Source organism: Biomphalaria glabrata, chromosome 5 (genome assembly GCF_947242115.1).
Source record: "Biomphalaria glabrata chromosome 5, xgBioGlab47.1, whole genome shotgun sequence".
NCBI lineage: Eukaryota > Metazoa > Mollusca > Gastropoda > Planorbidae > Biomphalaria > Biomphalaria glabrata.
This window is the reverse complement of record NC_074715.1, coordinates 51,911,469-51,932,210: the sequence shown is the minus strand read 5'-3', so window position 1 is coordinate 51,932,210 and position 20,742 is coordinate 51,911,469. Positions and strand designations below refer to the sequence as shown.

The 20,742-nt window shown below is 39.1% G+C and overlaps 2 protein-coding genes across 4 annotated transcripts in view; both read right to left on the bottom strand.

Moving 5' to 3' along the window:
- LOC106058914 (uncharacterized) overlaps positions 1 to 20,742 on the bottom strand; it is a 99,131-nt gene that overhangs the window by 77,251 nt on the left and 1,138 nt on the right. Inside the window, exon 2 of one of the 3 annotated variants that reach the window (XM_056030263.1) lies at positions 9,377 to 9,755. The gene's annotated coding sequence lies outside the window, so the exon portion shown is untranslated. The remainder of the gene's footprint in view (positions 1 to 9,376; positions 9,756 to 20,742) is intronic. The other 2 variants (XM_056030261.1, XM_056030264.1) reach the window with 2 other exon arrangements.
- The window catches only part of LOC129926351 (uncharacterized), a 29,051-nt gene continuing 15,572 nt past the window's right edge, over positions 7,264 to 20,742 (bottom strand). The window contains exons 3-4 of the mRNA XM_056029691.1: positions 7,581 to 8,084; positions 7,264 to 7,457 (exon numbers count right to left, since the gene is read on the bottom strand). Coding sequence (XP_055885666.1) covers positions 7,264 to 7,457; positions 7,581 to 8,084 — 698 coding nt within the window. The remainder of the gene's footprint in view (positions 7,458 to 7,580; positions 8,085 to 20,742) is intronic.

Genomic DNA, 20,742 nt, shown 5'->3' with positions numbered 1-20,742 from the left:
CCCCTTTACTTACTTACCTATTAGAGTTTGCTGGACAAATACCCAACACCCTGTACGGCAGTGCTGATCAACTGAAGAAAACGGTACACTATTTTACCTTGGCAGTCTGCAAAAAGAGCTTACAGCTCAGCAGCAGAAACAATGGAAATAATGTCATTTTTACTTCATTAATATTCAATTATGGATTTATGCAAAACTAAAAAAGGTTCTGTCCTTGAAAAAATAAAAACTTCTTACACACCACATTGTATTTCGACAATCTTAAACTAGTTTGGAGATCGTCACCGTTCTGGCCTCTCTCCCTTGTTAGCGCGAAAATAGTTCTTGCAGCCAAATCTCCCTTCGCTGAAATCCTTGCGCCAAAGAGAACTGTAACAAAAAGGATCCTTAACCCAACAAACGACAAGCAAAATGTTAACATTTCTTTAAAAAAAAAAAAGAACAAAGCTTATCTAAGGGAAAGAACACAATTACAACTATATCTCTTAAGAATGTAGAAGTAATTTCCATTGTTTGATATCAAAACAAAATATGTAATAACCAACAATTAATTGACGAACTGGCTAATTTTTTAATTGATTAATGTTTTGTTATGCACAATAAATAATTGTTTAAAGTTTCAACTCGGTCCGAGAATGGATGTGGAAGAAATGACGTGTTCAGTTATTTAATTATTAATTATGTGAGACGACAAAACCCTACATATTAAGCGTACTACAAATACTATAGGATTAATAACCCGTGTTGGTATAAAAAAAATCAATTAATAGTAATTAATTGACTAATTTGTTAATTTTTTAAAATTCTTTCATGTCTTGCCTTTGCCAATTAATAATTGTGCAAAGTTTTCAACTTGATACGAGAATGGAATAAACGATGTGTACACACTTTTTATCAGACAGACAGACAGACAGACAGACAGACAGAGTTGATATAAAGCGTTGTGAAAACACGATTGACCAACGCGGAGTATAACTAACGAGCTAACAGTGGCAAGGAATACCGAATGTCACCCAGTGGCCAGACATTCTCTCAAATTTAACGGCCAATTTAACTCTTTGGAACTGTGCCAGGAAAGACTCGTTCTTGTCACATCTGAAAGCAGACCACACAGGAAGCCGCGCTTCAGTCCGCATTGATTAATGGGGCCGAGTAGTTTGTTATACAAGAGGGAAAGCTGAAGGCTCTGGGTTCAATTAATTTAGCTTTACTTTAGTTCAACTCTGCAGGCTGTTCAAAATGACTTGCACTCAGGGCCGGATTTAAGAATGTGGCGGCCCCGGGACTACATTTTTATGGAGGCCCCCTACAATTTTTTTTTCTAAAACTTCAATAAAGATCGACTTATGAATGAAAGAGCTAAAAGCTTGCTATTTTTTAAACGAAAGAAATAAAGTTCTTGTAGATTTAATCACACTTACCTTTTAAAAAATATTAAATATCAACATATTTTAGTTTAAAAAAGTTTATATTTGTGAGTTTGTGGAGGGTAAGGCGCTTGGTAGACACATTGTCGTAGTCGTAAATCCGGAGATGTATTTACCGATCCCGAACATGCTACTAGCGTACACTTTTTTAAACGCAACATTTTAACCAGCCGTAAAAATGAGAAAGAAATGTTAGAAAAAAAAAACAACTTTAAAAATTTATAATCTGTCGAAATTCGAAAACATTTTTTAACGCAACGCCGTTTATTTTGCATCATTCTTCAAGACTAACATTAAGTTAATGCTCTCTCTCTCTCTAGCAAACAATCAATACTCCCTTTTTATATCACTTAGGACACACACACACACACACACCATAACACAGGGGCGTCCTAAATTCCCAAATTTCAAAGCCCCAGTCTTCACCAAGATTCTAACTTAAAAACCCCAGCCCCTAGGTTCGGAAGCCAAGAGTTTTACCACTCAGCCACCCCGCCCCCAAAAATGTGTTTATTACGTTGTAGTAATTCTAGAGTTAATTCCCGTGACACAAACATTCAAACATTCAGTCGGGGAACGTAAAATAGATTCCACAAAATAGAACACAAAACCCTATTTAAAATGTTCAATAATCTAAAAGCTTAGTTTTTTTTTTTTTATGAGACCGAAGATTAATGAGGAGTACAGTATCTCACAAGGCTGCTCAGTCCCAGCTGTGACCTACATATTTTGCTACTTCCAGCACAGACATAACCTTGTTCTGGAGATAGACTTGATAAGCCCTAGGGGACTCCTTTTCATGTATTTTTTTCGTTAACCCCATTCTCCAAAATGACTGAAACCCTGTAACGAATTTATGGTGGGCCCCCAGATAAGCTAAAGGAAAACTATAGTTAATGTTGCCTAAAAGTAAATCCAGTACTGTTCTTAAGTGAACTGATCACTCCACTTGTCCCCCCCCCCCCCAGAGAACCCTGCGCTCCATGGACTCAATGCTTCTAGTGGTGCCACGTTTCTCCCTCAAAAGTTACGTTTGCAGCTTTTTCAGTGAGAGGACCGAAGGTTCGGAACTTGCTCCCCATTAATATCAGTCTTGTCAGACAACAAGCTACACTACATTCAAGAAGAACAGTAAGACTTTTGCGTTTCAAATATTTTTAGATTAATTTGTAACTTTATCAATAAGACCAGTAGCAATGTATGCAAGTGAGACCTGGACACTGACAAAGACAGGGGTTCTCAACCTGTGGGTCGCGACCCCCTTGCCTAAGACCATCGAAAATATGGATTGTTATTGTCTATTCTTCTATTTCTGTATGTGTGTCTGTGGGAAGGGGGTCGCGTCAGAGTGGTGGATTGTAAAAAGGGGTCGCCGAGCTTAAAAGGTTGAGAACCGCTGGACTAAGACATCTGAAAATATACTTAATACTTGGGAATGGAAAATTCTTAGGAAATTCTATGGTGCCATACAGGATGAAACAGGGTGGAGGACACGCACTAACCATGAGATATACCAACTGTATGACGACCCACCAATAGGCGACCCAAAGGCAGACCCCGAATGCTGATGGATTGATGATGTGGAAGCAGATCTGCTACAGCTTGGGGTTAGGGCGTGGAGAGGAAAGGTCCAGGAGAGATCTGAATGGAATGATGTGTTGAAGCAGGCCAGAGTCCTACATGGGCTTTAGTGCCACTGGGATGGATGGACGGATTGTAACTTTATCTCTTGTGTTTGTGTTTGTTATGTTATCATAATTCCTCGAGCACAAGACACAGATATTTTACAAAGAGAATTAGATGAATTACAGAAATGGGAATCAAATTGGAGCATGTCTTTCCACCCAGAAAAATGTCAGTTGTTAAGAGTAACAAAAAAACTAAAACAAATTAATTCCACTTATCTTATTCATGGCAAACCAGTATCACAGACTAAAAACGCAAAATACCTAGGTGTTATAATAAATGAAAAACTATCATGGAATCCACATATTGATGAAACTACAAAAAAATCAAACAAAGCATTAGGATTTATTAAAAGAAATTTCTATAAATCAAATAAGAACATAAAACTAAAATGTTACTTAACCTTGGTTAGGCCAATAATAGAATATGCATCCTCCGTTTGGGACCCCTCAACTCAAGAAAACATTAAGAAACTGGAACAGACACAAAATAGAGCAGTGAGATTCATAACAAACGAATATTCACATTTGACTAGAGTAACACCTTTAGTAAAATCACTAAATTTAGAAAGCCTTCAGGACAGAAGGCTCAAAAGTAAAGTAGCAATCATACATAAAACACTGAACCATAATCTTCAAATACAAAAACAAAATTTAATAAAATACTCTGAAAGACACAAAGATAAAGGCACATTCCTCGTCCCATATGCTAGGACAAATTTGTACAAATACTCCTTCTTCCCTAGTGCTATTAGAGCATGGAATGGGTTGCCTGAGCTAGCCAGGAAAACCAGTGACTTGGCAGAATTTAAGTCATTGGTTAATATGCATGACTAAATGCATGACGCGTAGGACGTAATCATCTTCTTTTTTGAAGTAACGTCTGTATTATATAAGATAAGATAAGAGCCTACATTATGTCTGATATGAAATCTATATAAATTGAAATATTATTATGGCTATAATCTCCTGATTGAATATGCATATTTTCAGGGGCGGTCTTGGGTCATGCAGAGTGGGGGCTACCGCGATAAGGAGGATATTCCGTCCCCGTCAACACATCGTACACATACTCATGGCCCTGAGGGTATTGAGATGACCCTTACCCAGGAGCCTCAGTGGTGATGGCAATGCCTATTCTATATTTCTACACTGATACACAGTACAGCAGCTGTTCTTAGCAGGATATCAAGAGAGAGGCCGGTCCATTCTTGTACGTTGTCCTGCCAGCTTTTCTTTGGAAGACCTTTTCTTTGGAAGACCTTTTCTTCGGAAGACCTTTTCTTTGGAAGACCTTTTCTTCGGAAGACCTTTTCTTTGGAAGACCTTTTCTTCATACTCCCTCCACTGTACCTTGAAAGATGACTTTTGATAGTAAGTCATGTCTTACAATATGACTGAACCAGCTCAGCTTACGTCTCTTCACAGTATTGAGGAGTTCCTCCTTTTTACCAGCCAGAGAGTTGACTTGCAACAGCACAAAAAACTCATTTATCTTCTTCCCCCGGTATCTGATACTCAACATTTTTCTGTAGCATTTACTCTCAAAGGTTTGGATTCTTCTTTCAGCCTCAGCGGTCAGTGCCCAACTTTCACTACCATCTACAACTTCTCTGTGACGTTTCATTACACATGTACATACATTAAAACAGGATTTCCTGTGACGAATGTGTTTGTCATTACGTCACCCAAGTTTTTTTTTTAAATTTGGCTCTTTGCCCGCGGAGAAAATCATTTTAATATTTATCGAATGAACAAATTAGTCCGTGTCAAATTAATAAAAAAAAAACAACAACGCTAAAGCGCGCTAATACGATTAAAAAGAATCACCAGTTTGGGACTCTAATTAACACCTACGCAGACACACACACAAACACAGCCAGACACTCGCCCACCCAGATCCCCCCCCCACCCCCTCTTTTTCCGAGAAACGTGAGATGGATTGATCAGAGAATTAAGTGCCTGCTCTACCATGAAATCTATCAGGCTAAGGCGACAAGGCCTATAATGCAGGAGTGTGCTTAGTGTGAATTGAGAGGCTCCGAAATATCAGTGGTATTAGCGCCTCACTGGCCTCCACTAACCTATATCCTCATCAACAGTCATTAGCGTTTAACTGTTTGGTTTGACTTGTTGCATTTACGATTGTCATAGCAACGCAGAAACAAACATTTTTGTTTTAAATTTAGAAGTTGGCTAGTCATTCATTTTGAAAGTATGCATAAATATTTCGTTAGTTTTTTGTTTTACAATTTATTTAAAAAAAAATACTATTTAAAATAACACTAATATACATTTACAATATGAAAATCGCTTAACAATAGCTTAATAAGCAAATAACCTGCTCAACCTTTTTCTATAGAAAAGTCAACCAGCATTAATATATATGTAGGTCACAGCTGGGGCTACGTAGCCACGGGAAATACTGCCTTCCTCATTAATCTTCCAACTCGAATACAAGCCAATCTATTATTATTATTATAATTATTATTATGTTAGAAATGAACGAGTAGTCATTCTCTGGCGCTGCCAGGGTCGAGTTTCGCTAAAGAGAAACAAAATTCATCGTAGTCCCTTTAACAGTTTCCACTGAGGAATTTTCTGGTGATGTGGCAGGTCTGCAGCAGTACCGCCCTCTGACAGGCAACGAAGATGTTCCTAGGAATGTTAAGGGCCTTGAAGGTGTCTGTGAGGTCAGTTGTTATTATCCCCTCGGTTGATATAACAATGGGGTATATTGTTATTTTGGACAATTTCCATAGACGCTTAATCTCCAAGCCTAGGTTCCCATATTTTCTTTGTTTTTCTATCTCAGTTTTTCTTAAATTATGAGACAGGGGTACGGCGGTATTATTATTATTATTATTATTATATGTATATCAGCATAATGGGGACAGATTTACTATGATAATATTTTAAAAATGTAAAGGACAACATCGATGTTACAGTTAAAACAAAGATATTGACTTAAATAAACATTGGCTTGATAGTAAACATTTGACTTAGTAATAACTTGAAAAGAATCAAAAGATTTACAAAAATTAACAGGTCAAAAAAAATGATATAATAAAATAAAAGAAAAAGAAATGAACATTTTATAGATACTTTTCAAGCTGATAACCTCCTGGAAAAAGAAGAAGAGGCAGACAGAGAAAGCGATGGGAGGACAACATAAAAGAATGGACGGGCCTGCCATTGACAAAGATTCTAAACAAGGCAAAAGATAGAGAGGAATGGAGAAAGACGGTCAATAGATCTCTTGTGGTGCCCTAAAGGTCCGGAAGACTGAGGGATGGGTGAAGATGAATTTTTGTAGGTCATGATAAAGAGAAAGAGAGAAGAGAAAGAGAGAAGAGAGAGAGAGAAGAGAAAAGTAGTCAATAGGAAGACAGACAGTGTATGCAAATGCTATATATATGACTATCGTAATAAGCTTTGTATGCCTTCAAACTCTGAGAGAGAGAGAGAGAGAGAGAGAGAGAGATCATATATACGAAATGAGGAATAAAAAGACATTTTAGTATATACTTAATTGGCATAATACCCTTTGATACTTTTGGTATATACTTTATGTGATTATTGCGATAAGCTTTGTATATTTTGATACAAATGAAGAGAGAGAGAGAGAAAGGGAGAGAGAGAGAGAGAGAGAGAGATAGAGAGAGAGAGAGAGAAAAACACAGATCCACTATAGACGTGTAAATAGGACTTGTCTATTAAAACTGTAACATCGAAACCAAACTCTCCCTATATACACTGCTATCAAACTGCGGGATATAAACATCAGATACTAAACAGAGCCCTTACTACCTAGCCCATTCTGTCTTCCTAATTCTGTCCAGCGCCCTCTTATATAAAAGCATGAAATTATTGATCGGGAACAGTTGTGGGAGGGAGGGGGGGGGAGAGACCAAGAAGGAAGAGAGAAAGTATATGTGAGAGAGAGAGAGAGAGAGAAAGTGAATCTGAAAGAAACTCTAAGGTATTGATCGGCGGGGGGTCTTGAGGCCGGGGGTGCATGGAAAGTAGTTAAGTGGGGAAGGGGTGCGAGAAATGAGCGGAAGGGCGCCACAAGAGTGGCGTTAAGAAATATCAGTAGAGTAGATCGTGTGTTAAGCTCCCAGCCCCTTGCCAGTTGCCTCATGTGACGTTTACACAGCTGGGATAAGAGCAAACAATCTTATGTCCACAGCTTCACATGGAGCCAAGAATCCTGTTCCAACAGATTCATAGGGAGCCAAGAATCCTGTTTTCAAAGATTCATAGGGAGCCAAGAATCCTGTTTTCAAAGATTCATAGGGAGCCAAGAATCCTGTTTTCAAAGATTCATAAGGAGCCAATAATCCTGTTCCAACAGATTCATAGAGAGCCAAGAATCCAGTTTTCAAAGATTCCTAGGGAGCCAAGAATCCTGTTTTCAAAGATTCATAGGGAGCCAAGAATCCTGTTTTCAAAGATTCATAGGAACCCAAGAATCCTGTTTTCAAAGATTCATAGAGAGCCAAGAATCCTGTTTTCAAAGATTCATAGGGAGCCAAGAATCCTGTTTTCAAAGATTCATAAGGAGCCAAGAATCCTGTTTTCAAAGATTCATAGGGAGCCAAGAATCCTGTTTTCAAAGATTCATAGGGAGCCAAGAATCCTGTTTTCAAAGATTCATAGGGAGCCAAGAATCCTGTTTTCAAAGATTCATAGGGAGCCAAGAATCCTGTTTTCAAAGTTTCATAGGAAGCCAAGAATCCTGTTTTCAAAGATTCATAGGAAGCCAAGAATCCTGTTTTCAAAGATTCATAGGAAGCCAAGAATCCTGTTTTCAAAGATTCATAGGGAGCCAAGAATCCTGTTTTCAAAGATTCATAGGGAGCCAAGAATCCTGTTTTCAAAGATTCATAGGGAGCCAAGAATCCTGTTTTCAAAGATTCATAGGGAGCCAAGAATCCTGTTTTCAAAGATTCATAGGGAGCCAAGAATCCTGTTTTCAAAGATTCATAGGGAGCCAAGCATCCTGTTCTTACAGCATCATGTTGAGCCAAATATCGTATTTTCCAAAAATAATCATGTTTTTTTCATGCGTGTGGATAGAAAGATTAAAAACCTTTGTCTTACTATTTCAATCCCCACACTGGAATTGTGATATCAGCCAAACGACCTCAGTCGACTGATTTCGACACCAAAGCTGAATCAGGAAGACGTCAGAAAAGACAAGAAACCCAACCCTTCTCTACAACAAAGCCAACCCTTCTCTACAACAAACCCAACCCTTCTCTATACATTTTTTCGCATCGCAGTACCACTACCTCACAATAAAAAACAACTAAAAATGAAAAGCGAACATAATTTAAAAACCTAAGCTGAGTGATTAAGTGACCATGAGTATGAAAGTTGCTTAAAATACCAGTAAACCCTATTGTTCAATCAGCCGAGGGGATAGCGACAATGAACCACACAGACACATTCTAGGCTCTAAACATCCCTAACAAAATTCTCGTTGTCCGTCAGAAGGCAATACTGTCGCAGACCTGTCACATCACCAGAAAATTCCTCAGTGGATACTGTTAAGAGGACTACAATGAATTTTATTGTCCTTTAACAAAGCTCGACCCTGGCAGTGCCAGATAATGAAAAAATTAGATAATAATAATATTAATTCAACTTATGTGGCACTGGATAGAGCCACATGGAGAGCGAGCTTTAAGGAAGGGTCCCAGATAGCAGGTGAGATGCCATACTCAACAGCAGTAGAAAGAAGGGTGAAAATGCAACGGCGCCTGGTGATTACATATGCCCAACCTTTGACCGCAGCTGTGCATCAAGGATCGGCTTCTTTAGTCAAACAAGAAGTTGCAAAGGGAAAAGATCGTCTCTCGAGCAGTAAAATGCCACAGAATTTATGTCTAAGCTCCTCGTTGTTGGTGGAACATGATCTTAACCTCATTTCATAAGAGCGCGTCTGTATTATAAAAGATAAGATAAGATTATGAAGATCTTCGCTTTGAAAAAGACAATGAAAGTAACGGTTGGTCCTATTGCAATATTTTATGTACATAGCGCTGTTGACAAACATGATGTGGGCTCGTCTATGTGAGAACAACGATATTTTAAAATAAAGCAAAACTAATTTTAAAAACGTTTTCAACAGGTAAGACTTGCTTCATGTTCATCTTGAACTTAGTAAAACGTTTTGCAAGATCCCAATGGAAGGCAGGGGCGTAGCTAGGAATTTTGTCACAATTCGAAAAGTGTCAAAAAGGTCTTTGAGCCTACCTTAAAAGGTGCTGCTAATCCAGATTCCTGCTACCCAGCAGACGCACAGCAGACGTCGCAGTAGACGGGGCCCAGACGTGAGCATCACCTGGTCTCGTTTTGCTTTTCACGTCCGGTGAGGATGTTCCATTTGCTGCTGGCAGCGTCCTTGACTCACGTCTGCAGCTGTAAAGCCAATATCACAGAAACACAATGCGCCAATGTATCAGTTATGACACGGTGGATCAAGTATCGACACAAGGGGGACACACTATCCTCGCCATTGTAGGTTCTGTTTCATCTCGCTCTGTAACAATAGAACGAGAAACGACGAGAGTTATAGTACATTGTAACTAGACGTCTGTATCCACACTAGCTGTTGTTGTAATCTATCAGTATTCTGATTATTGGCGAGAATTATTTCTTGTGTTATCGCTTAGCACACAAACATGTACATTTAAGATAGCACACTAACACATCTAAAAACACATGTGTACACAGCCAGCACATACATCTAGACGACGGACAGAAAGAAGATAGACCGTTTTGAGAATCGAGTTTTCTTATTTCTATGTATTTCCACCGACAAAGAAAACTCGATACCGGAAACAGTTCATCTAAGCCTTTCGGTTTGAATTTTGACATCTAAATTTTCAAGTTATAGACTTAAGACTTTCACAGCAAAACTCAAAGCAAAAACGTTTTAATGAGGTCAAACAGGCCTAATTTTGTTTCAAATACTATTTTGGTTAATACAAGTTTACAATTGTTGTAAACTGGAGAATAAAATGAAAAGAATCGACTATTTGATTTGGATATCTGCAATCGCCCATCACTGACAGACAAGTTGTTTATGTTATTATCGTTTTTTTTGTCATGTGCTCGGGGGGGGGGGGTCAGATGGACTACAAGGTCAAGGTCGACTAGAAAGCGAGACCCACTAGGAGTGTTTGAGGTTATAGAGACTAGAGAAATAGAGAGATGGAGTGGGAGAGATGGGGAGAGAGAGAAAGAGAGAGAGATGGAGAGAGAGACAAAGATACAGAGAGAGAGAGACAAAGAGAGAGAGATTGAGAGAGAGACAAAGATACAGAGAGACAGACAAAGAGAGAGAGACAAAGAGAGAGAGAGATTGAGAGAGAAAGACAAAGATACAGAGACAGACAAAGAGAGAGAGACAAAGAGAGAGAGAGATTGAGAGAGAAAGACAAAGATACAGAGACAGACAAAGAGAGAGAGATGGAGAGAGAGACAAAGATACAGAGAGAGACAAAGAGAGAGAGAGATGGAAAGAGAGATAAAGATACAGAGAGAGAGACAAAGATACAGAGATGGAGAGAGACTAAGATACAGAGAGAGACGAAGAGAGAGAGAGAGATGGTGAGAGAGACAAAGATACAGAAAGAGAGATAAAGAGAGGCAGAGATGGAGAGTAAATGACAGAGAGAGAGACGGAGATCCGGAGAGACAGAGAGAGAAAGAGAGACTTTGGGAAAACAAAGAAAAACAAATCCCAAGACAATCGAAGTTAAACAGTTAAACCAAGAGAACTCAAGCCAAACAAAGAAAGATTATCAAAGTGAAACCAACAGATTTCAAACATCAAAAGAAACGCAAAGCTTAAACAAATGAAACAAAGCTAACTAGAGAGAAAAACAAAGCTATAGAAAGAGAATCACTGCCATATAAAGACTACAGAAAAAAAAAGAGTAATAAAGTTTAACAAAGAAACAAAGAGATAAAACAAAGCTAAGCTAATTTAAATTTGATTGCAACCACCAGTTCACAATAACTGAAACATTCCCCTCTACTTTCATTCTCTATTTATCCGCATCAAAGATGCCTTCGCTCCATAAATAGCAAGACTACATTACAAAATAACTAGAAGACGGTGTGGACAGTATGCAAGTACGAATTACCATTCAACAACCTGCGCTGGGTCGGACACTTATCCTGCATGGGAGACGACCGCATATACCAAAGTCGATCTTCTTTGGCGAGCTTAAAAAGGGGACGGCGTAACAGAGGTGCCCCTCCGTAAGCGCCATAAAGATCAACTCTGGCGCCATTTTCACCTGGCATTGAAGAAAGTAGCTGGCTGCTGATGTCCTCTGAAAGAGACGGAGAGCTCTCGCAAAAGCCTGCGGGACACACCTCTGACACCCAAAAGAAAGCCCTTATGGAAGACAGGCTTAAAAGACGGAAAGAAAACTGAAATAGACCGCTAGCCACAACGACTTAGCACGAGATGCGGAAAAATCAGCGAATGAAAACTGTTTCGTATGCCACTTTGTAATTCTTTTATGTTTCATTCTATTGTAGGAATGTAGTCAAAATGTTAAGGTTAGGTCTGTTTGTAAACTATCGCTGAGAACGGTTTAAAGATGCTGCTCCCATAGAAAACATGTATTTGATAACATGGAATTTAAAGGGAAACTCCGATGGTTTAGACAATTTTTGATATAATATGTGTTTTGATTTACAGATAATGAATATATTATTATTTTTTCTTTATTTGATATAATAACTTAGTAATTGATATTTTTCTGACGTAATTTTCCTGCGCATCCAAAACGGTCAGACTTTCACCGGGTTTCTATGTGACGTCAAGCATGCCTATTAATTTAATCTATTGACTTACTGTATAACGGAAAACCATACAGTAACGTTTACATTCTCGTAAAAAAATATATCTTCGTCTATGCAGTTAGATCTTGTAAGCAAAGAAAAAATGCGTGTTAAAGGAGATTTGACTAACCACGGCAGTGTGTATCTTCTCGCCTGACCACTCAACACACAACAAACAATATCGCTTGGTTGTCTTGTCATGACCGACTACACGTAGTCTCGACTAGCCTTACACTGACCACTTTGTTCGAATCAGTCAGATCTGGGACAGGGGAGGGGCTTAGATGAAAATGTTACTTTTTTTCTCGAGTTGGTTGTCCTAATGCTTTTAAATCTATCTATCTATATATAACTGTACCATATCTCTGGACTAGGCCGTCACTAAGCCTAACAGCTACTGTAAGAATGAAGCGATACGATTGGTCTAATCTAGTTTCCCTTTCAGTATTGTTGAGGGAAGTGACGTAAGCCTAACCTAAAAACAAAATCTCTAAGAACCCCGTTTTTTTAGATATCAAGAATTTACTGACTAATTTATTAAATATAAATGTTTCTAAGCATTTAAATACAAAATGGTAAAATGTTTACTATTACAACTTTTTACGCAGAATTTAAATATGTCAATAACTCAAATTTGAAAAACCATCGGAGTTTCCCTTTAAAGCAAGGCATCAGGCCTGTCGTTTTTCTCAAGTTATCGAATTGTAATAATGAAGGATTATGTCGATAAAGGTGAACTTAATAGCCCCCGTATCTCTTAGTTCAGTCATGCCTAACTTACGACCCGTGGGCCATGTCCGACCCCTACAAACTTCTGCACGTAGTGCAATTTTAAAGGGACATAAGTTCGGTTTCGTTGGGGGTCTTTTAATCCCTGTTATGGAGTGCGTGTGTGAGTTTATATGGTGACAGTGAGAAGGGGTTAGCGATTGGTTGTGAATGATGCAAGAAAAGCGGCGTTGTCGTCAGCGGTCCTAGTTTGGAGACGACTCCAGAACGCCAGAGTGAAAAGACGTGTTTTTGTAGTGAGATTGATTTTTTTATTTTTAGAATACCATTTTATATTATTACTAAAGTCTACTATATGTATTGTATTTCAAGTGGAATTAGTTAACATTGTAATAAAATTTATATTTAGTTTTGCTCATAAAAGAAGTTCAGCAAGGTATTTCAAGTTTTAAAAGTTAAGATATATTACGCCTACAACGGCTTATTTGTCTACCAGCTCTGTGGTGGTCAAGTCAACGACCGTTCAGAACATAGTGGTGTCAGAGAGAAGAAACCCCCCCCCCCCTATATAGTTCGTCCATCGTGGTTCGATGATGACCACTTTGTCATCCAGGGGGCTGAGGTCTTTGCACTGGGGTTTTATGCCTCCTCGTGTGGCTGGTGAGACCTATGTGAGCCCGGAATGTTCGGCCGCACACTGGGCAGGTTAGTCCATCTGGAGCTAGTGTCTATGGCCTTGCTTTTCTTCTCTGGCGTTTTTCTTCTGCCAGCGTTGTTCTCTTTTCCTCAGCAACCTGTGCGCCAGTTTTCACAGCGCGACGCCATGATGCTCTGTCATGTTTCTCTGTCTCCCAGGTGTCAGAGTGAAGGAAACCTAACCCCTCCCCAGGCCGGAAAAAGGTTGGGTAGCAAGGCATTTTATTGGTACTCCCTACATACATACTAATGTCGGGGGTCCTGACTTAACTTTTTGTCTTTTGACTAAATTCTGAACTGTTTTGGTGATTACAAATATCCAGCCTGTGACGGTGGATGCTTATCTATGTTTAACTTCTATAGTCACATGAACAGTTGCAAAGGGAAAAAGGCGTTTCATGGAGACGTATAATGCCACAGTAATGGACTGTTCATTATATTATACTAGCTAGGTTTAGACCCGGCTTTGCTCCGGCTTTCGTTTTTTTTAGTTATATTATAAACGTTAATTCAAAACAAGAAAAACAAACATTAAAAATACCCCTTTGGAGAAAACAATCCCTCCGTTATACAAATTAATAAAGCGATTGCTATAATTTTAATATCTAATGAATGTTACATACATACATACAAGCACGACATGGCCTAAATTGTGCCGATGTGCCTAAAATCAAAATCAAATTAAAATCATACATACATACATACATACATACATACATAAAACCATACATACAGATATACAGATATACATACATACATACATACATACATATATCACATTCATATATTACAGAATAATAAGGCTGTGATCTACATATTTCGCCACATTACATACATACATTACATGCATACACATTACATTCTACTCCATATATTAGATTTACTCAAACGTATCAAGTCCACATCTGTACAAAGTGTAAACATTTAACTGTGCCACTGGTTTTTAAAAAACGTCACACTACACAAATCGAGCACATTCCGTTTCACCAGAGAGGCAGCAGACGGCACTCCTACGTCGAGTCTGTCTCGTCTGGATCGATACCAGTTAAGGCAAACAAGTAAACAAACATATCTGACTGTAAAAAAAATGTTTTCCTTCAGGACAATTATCTATCCCATAATTCTCATGACGTTAATATGTATATGTTTATTTCTGAACTCAGATAATTAGATATTGCTGGGTATTACACACAAGGGAGAGAGATGGCTGTGTGTTATGCAAGAAGGTTAAAAATGTTTGGGAAACTACTAATCCACATCGCAGAATAATTATACAAGGAAATTATATTTGTGTTTAAACACACTTGTGTCCCAAAGGAAAGCTACTAATGTAAACAGGCTTAGATAATGAATACTTAAACTGACCACTGGCAGACAGCGGTTTTGTTTGTGTTAAGCTGTGGCAAACTATGTGGGTCAGGTGTAGTCCAGCCTACTGTCCTCGGGCTATATTCGGCCCGTAACTTGGTTCTGAACCCTCGAAAGACGTCGAGTCTGTGTTCTGATAGGAGTCGAGAATTTATTGGACTTGATGCAGACTGTTTCAATGAGAGGATTCTGTTTGAACCATTATTAATATTAAAAGAAATAACAAGCAATAAATAAACAGAGATCACCACAGGCAGCAATGCTGCTGACTTGCCACATCATCCGAACATTTCTCAGCAAACACTGTTATGGGGGACTACAACTCATTTCGTTTCTCTCTACAAAGCTCGTCCCTGGCAGTGCCAGAGAATATTAACTCGTTTCAAACATAGTAATAACAAAAACAATAATGTGGAGTGTATGTGTGTGATTACTTTTCCCCAACAATTGCTCCATTAGAGATGAGTGGACTCGGGCGCCATAAAGATCCCGAAAAAAAATTCACATTATCACCAGGATTCGAACCCGGGACCCCGCGCTTTATCACTCAGCCACCAAGTTTTCACGTTCCTAACTTCAAGCTGATGAAATATTTTCTAACTTTTCTTACAACTTTATCGTGCTTATTATAGTAGGGCTGTAAAAACAGACTTCATACCTTGTGAAAGTATAAAGTACTAGTCGACCCACGGCGTAGCATACGCCGTTATTTTGCAGGGCCGGCCTTAGACCACAGCAACCTATGCAACCGCGGTAGAAATAAAAAAGACTGATCTTTCCATGACTTCTTGGTCACAACGATAAAGTCCAGCCCTGCTATTTTGTGACGTGTGAATACTACTTGTTCTCCTCCCCCTTCTTTTTTTTTTCGTAGGGTAACTCTAGTCCGTCCGACTTGCAGAAATAAAAGAGTGATCTTTCCTTTACTTCTCGTCCAAACTCTTGAGCCATAAAGAGAGTTATATACATAGATTCGAACTAACGATCGTTTATTTATTCAGCCAGATCTAAAAATGCTCCACTAAGACTAAGACAAGACTAAGACAAGACTAAGACTAAGACAAGACTAAGACAAGACTAAGACAAGACTAAGACAAGACTAAGACAAGACTAAGACAAGACTAAGACAAGACTAAGACAAGACTAAGACTAAGACTAAGACAAGACTAAGACAAGACTAAGACAAGACTAAGACTAAGACAAGACTAAGACAAGACTAAGACAAGACTAAGACAAGACTAAGACAAGACTAAGACAAGACTAAGACAAGACTAAGACAAGACTAAGACTAAGACAAGACAAAGGACTAAGACTAAGATAAGGCAAGACTAAGACTAAGACTAAGACAAAGACAAAGACAAGACTAAGACTAAGACTAAGACAAGACTAAGACTAAGACTAAGACTAAGACTAAGACTAAGACTAAGACTAAGACTAAGACAAGACTAAGACTAAGACTAAGACTAAGACAAGACAAGACTAAGACAAGACTAAGACAAGACTAAGACAAGACTAAGACAAGACTAAGACTAAGACAAGACTAAGACAAGACTAAGACAAGACTAAGACAAAGACAAAGACTAAGACTAAGACAAGACTAAGACAAGACTAAGACAAGACTAAGACAAGACTAAGACAAGACTAAGACTAAGACAAGATTAAGACTAAGACTAAGACAAGACTAAGACAAGCTTAATACAAGACTAAGACAAGACTAAGACTAAGACTGCTTTATTGATCCTTATGGAAATGTGTTGTGATTACAAGGACTCTTTTCTCATCTAAAAACAACACAACAGAAACATTCACATAAATAGAACAGACACAACATAAAGAGTTCATTCAGCGACTACACACAGGCATCTTGGTCCTTTCCATGTTTTCTGATCAACGGGTGGCGTTGATATAGTCTGACCGAGTAAGGAACGAACGAGTTTTTGTACCGCTCTGTTCTTGTCTTGATTGACAGCAGTCGCCCACTTCGCTACGACTTGACGTTGTTATGTTGGGCCTAGATCTAGAAACGCATTAGATTCAAGGATAACATTTCTGTGAGCACCAGGATTCAAAACAATCCCCCCTGTTGTACAGCCAGCTCACTCTTTCACACGACCACCGCGTTTGATTGTCAGGAACTAATAGCCATTATCTACAACTGAGTGGAATGAATAATAGATGTGTGTGTGTGGCCTTGCCAGGATTTCACTTGACAAGAAAAATAATAATGAAAGATTAAGTTCGTATTGTTTTTTTTTGGTCGAGTTTGTTAGGCCTAGTGTTGCTGTCGTGTTTGTTATTGTTGTGTTTGTTGTTGTTATTGCTGTTTTGTGTTTGTAGTTGCCATGTTTGTTGTTGTAGTTGTTGTCATTGCTGTTGAAGTTGTCGTGTTTGTAGTTGTCGTGTTTGTAGTTGTCGTGTTTGTAGTTGTCGTGTTTGTAGTTGTCGTGTTTGTAGTTGTCGTATTTGTAGGTGTAGTGTTTGTAGTTGTCGTGTTTGTAGTTGTCGTGTTTGTAGTTGCCGTTTTTGTAGGTGTAGTGTTTGTAGTTGTCGTGTTTGTTGTTGCCGTGTTTGTTGTTGCCGTGTTTGTTGTTGCCGTGTTTGTTGTTGCCGTGTTTGTTGTTGCCGTGTTTGTTGTTGTTGTGTTTGTTGTTGCCGTGTTTGTTGTTGTTGTGTTTGTTGTTGCCGTGTTTGTTGTTGCCGTGTTTGTTGTTGTTGTGTTTGTTGTTGCCGTGTATGCGGTTGTTGTGTTTGTTGTTGCCGTGTTTGTTGTTGCCGTGTTTGTTGTTGTTGTGTTTGTTGTTGCCGTGTTTGTTGTTGCCGTGTTTGTTGTTGCCGTGTTTGTTGTTGCCGTGTTTGTTGTTGCCGTGTTTGTTGTTGCCGTGTTTGTTGTTGTTGTGTTTGTTGTTGCCGTGTTTGTTGTTGCCGTGTTTGTTGTTGCCGTGTTTGTTGTTGCCGTGTTTGTTGTTGTTGTGTTTGTTGTTGCCGTGTTTGTTGTTGCCGTGTTTGTTGTTGTTGTGTTTGTTGTTGCCGTGTTTGTTGTTGCCGTGTTTGTTGTTGCCGTGTTTGTTGTTGTTGTGTTTGTTGTTGCCGTGTTTGTTGTTGCCGTGTTTGTTGTTGCCGTGTTTGTTGTTGTTGTGTTTGTTGTTGCCGTGTTTGTTGTTGCCGTGTTTGTTGTTGTTGTGTTTGTTGTTGCCGTGTTTGTTGTTGCCGTGTTTGTTGTTGCCGTGTTTGTTGTTGTTGTGTTTGTTGTTGCCGTGTTTGTTGTTGCCGTGTTTGTTGTTGTTGTGTTTGTTGTTGCCGTGTTTGTTGTTGCCGTGTTTGTTGTTGCCGTGTTTGTTGTTGCCGTGTATGTTGTTGCCGTGTTTGTTGTTGCCGTGTTTGTTGTTGTTGTGTTTGTTGTTGCCGTGTTTGTTGTTGTTGTGTTTGTTGTTGCCGTGTTTGTTGTTGTTGTGTTTGTTGTTGCCGTGTTTGTTGTTGCCGTGTTTGTTGTTGCCGTGTATGCGGTTGTTGTGTTATTTGTTTTCGTAGTCTTTGTTGTTTTCGTGTTTGTTGTTGTTATGTTTGTTGTTGTTATGTTTGCTATTTTTGTTACAGTTGTTTACAATGTCGTTGCTAGTGTGGTTGTTGTAATTTTGAATTTCTCGACCCCCCCACCCCCATAGACATCCATACATCTCTAATGGGCAACTCTATCTGTCTGTCTGTCTGGTACAAACTTTGAAAACGTTATTTCTGCCACTTCGAATTCTCGATCAAAATTAAACTTTGCAAAATTATCTTGTTCCCAACAAAACTTTTCAATAAAAAAAAATTAAACAATTAATTAATTAAATAGTGGTAATTAATTATTTTAGTATCAAAAGGTGGAATAAATCTTATCGAGTATTGAGATATATGTCTGTAAATATAGAGGTCAAATGCAAAATTTACTCGTTATTTAAATCAAAATTATTGTTTCCCCCCAAAAAATGGACTAAGTTCGCAGATCTGAACCCGGATTTCTTCCAATACATTTCAATTTCATTCTTCACTCAACCTCCATCGCTCCCCTTCATCTCAGTATCAACATGGAAGAAAGTGACTGGATCGTAACGTCAATTAAATATCCGAGAATGACCTGCTGACCACTGGTCAAGAGCTGAACTCTTTAAATCGTTCATCGGCTCCCAGGCTATGAGGCAAGTTGCAATAAGACTCCACCGTTGGATAATGTAATTGTAAATCTCATGTTACAATTCATAGGCTTTCTTCTTGATACGTGATTATACTGTCTTGGCGCTTGGCTTCAGACCCTGGGGACCTGGGTTCGAATCTCGGTTAAGACTGTGAGTTTGAATTCGGTATTTTTAGGGCGCCTTTGAGTCTACCCAACTCTAATGGGTACCTGAGTTTAATTGGGGAAAGTAAAGGCGCCTCGTCGTTGTGACGGCCACATAACACCCTGCTCGTTAACCGTTGGCCAAATAAATAAATGCCCTTAACATCATCTGTCCTATAGATCACAAGACCTGAAAGGAGGCCTTTACTTTTTACTTCTTTACTGCCTACACAACTGTACTTATTAATGAACATTTAGCCATAGAACTTAACATAATTAGAACATTCTCACCCACCCAGCTTTATATCACGTGAATTTAAAGCTAGGGACTAGAATATAGCCTAGGCCGCTATGCTTTGACCAAGGGCCGGATTTACTCTTAATCAGGCCTTGAGCTATTTGAGATATGGGGCCCCTTTATAAATCCAGATAAACAGATGATCTTTACAGCGTCAGCCCTATAGTGCACAAGTTCCGAAAGGGGAACTTTACATTCTTTTCACGAGTCCACATAGCTCTAAAAGGTACCTGACATTTAGTTGGGGAAAACGAAGGCGGTGGATAGTTGTGATGGTCACATGACACCCATGTGGGTCACAGAAACTAACGAATCTCGGTAGATCGTAAGGTATAAAATGGGTACTTTCTTGATTGAGCCTTAAAACAGGCCTTTTAAAAAGGATTGAGATAAGATATAATGGCTGTGAAGAATTTGATGAAATGTTTTACATTCTCAACGGGGTACATTCTATCTTTTCTGTCAACGTAACAATGGTGTCAGCGCGAAGTCTGGGCAATATCTGTTTTCCTATTCTATAGCTTTAATCTATTAACCCTATCTATCTATCTATAATTCTCTTCGTGGCCCAACCATGCGTGACACCACGAAAAAGTCATGGAAATATAACTCTTTTATTTCTGAAAGTCGGACTAGAGTTACCCCACGTAACTTTCGCGGCGACAGAGAGCACGGCTCAGAAAAAAAAAGAAGAGTTGGCGGGGGGGGGGGGGGGGAGATCAAGTCATCTTTCTCTTTATACATTCTACATCTGACTACATTTATGTGTGTATTTTTTAAACACGTCAATATCTGGTGTCATTAAACTAGTTGCATGTTTTTTTTTGTAGCTTCGTTTTGATATTGCCCCTTCGTATTGCCCTTCGTTTCCTAACCATGGCCACCGCTTGACATATATTTCGTGGAGTCAACTGGTCTTTCAATATAGTCAAAATTCCTGCATCGGGTAACAGTTTATTTCTATCAGTCGCATATTTCTGGGAAAATGTCATCGACGAAACTGTTGCTCTCGAAGTTCGCAAGATGGCTATCAGCTTTGTTTGCGAACATTGGGATAACCATGGCGACGCCCTGTCCGTTGTTCTTACTCACGGAAACACAGTCATAAACTCTGCTCAACAATACGCTGCCTTCATGACTACTTCCGGTGTTTATGGTGGCAAGGCTGAAATTGTGGCGATGTCTCAAATACTTCCCGCTACTATCACTATTCACTTCTGAGAACGCCCTCATGACCCTCCTCGAGTTTACAATCCGGGTTAACGTCTCTCCATATCCCTGCTATTTAGAGGTCCTTTAGATCATGGCCTTCACGAAGCGGCGTATGCTACGCCGCGGGTCGACTAGTTG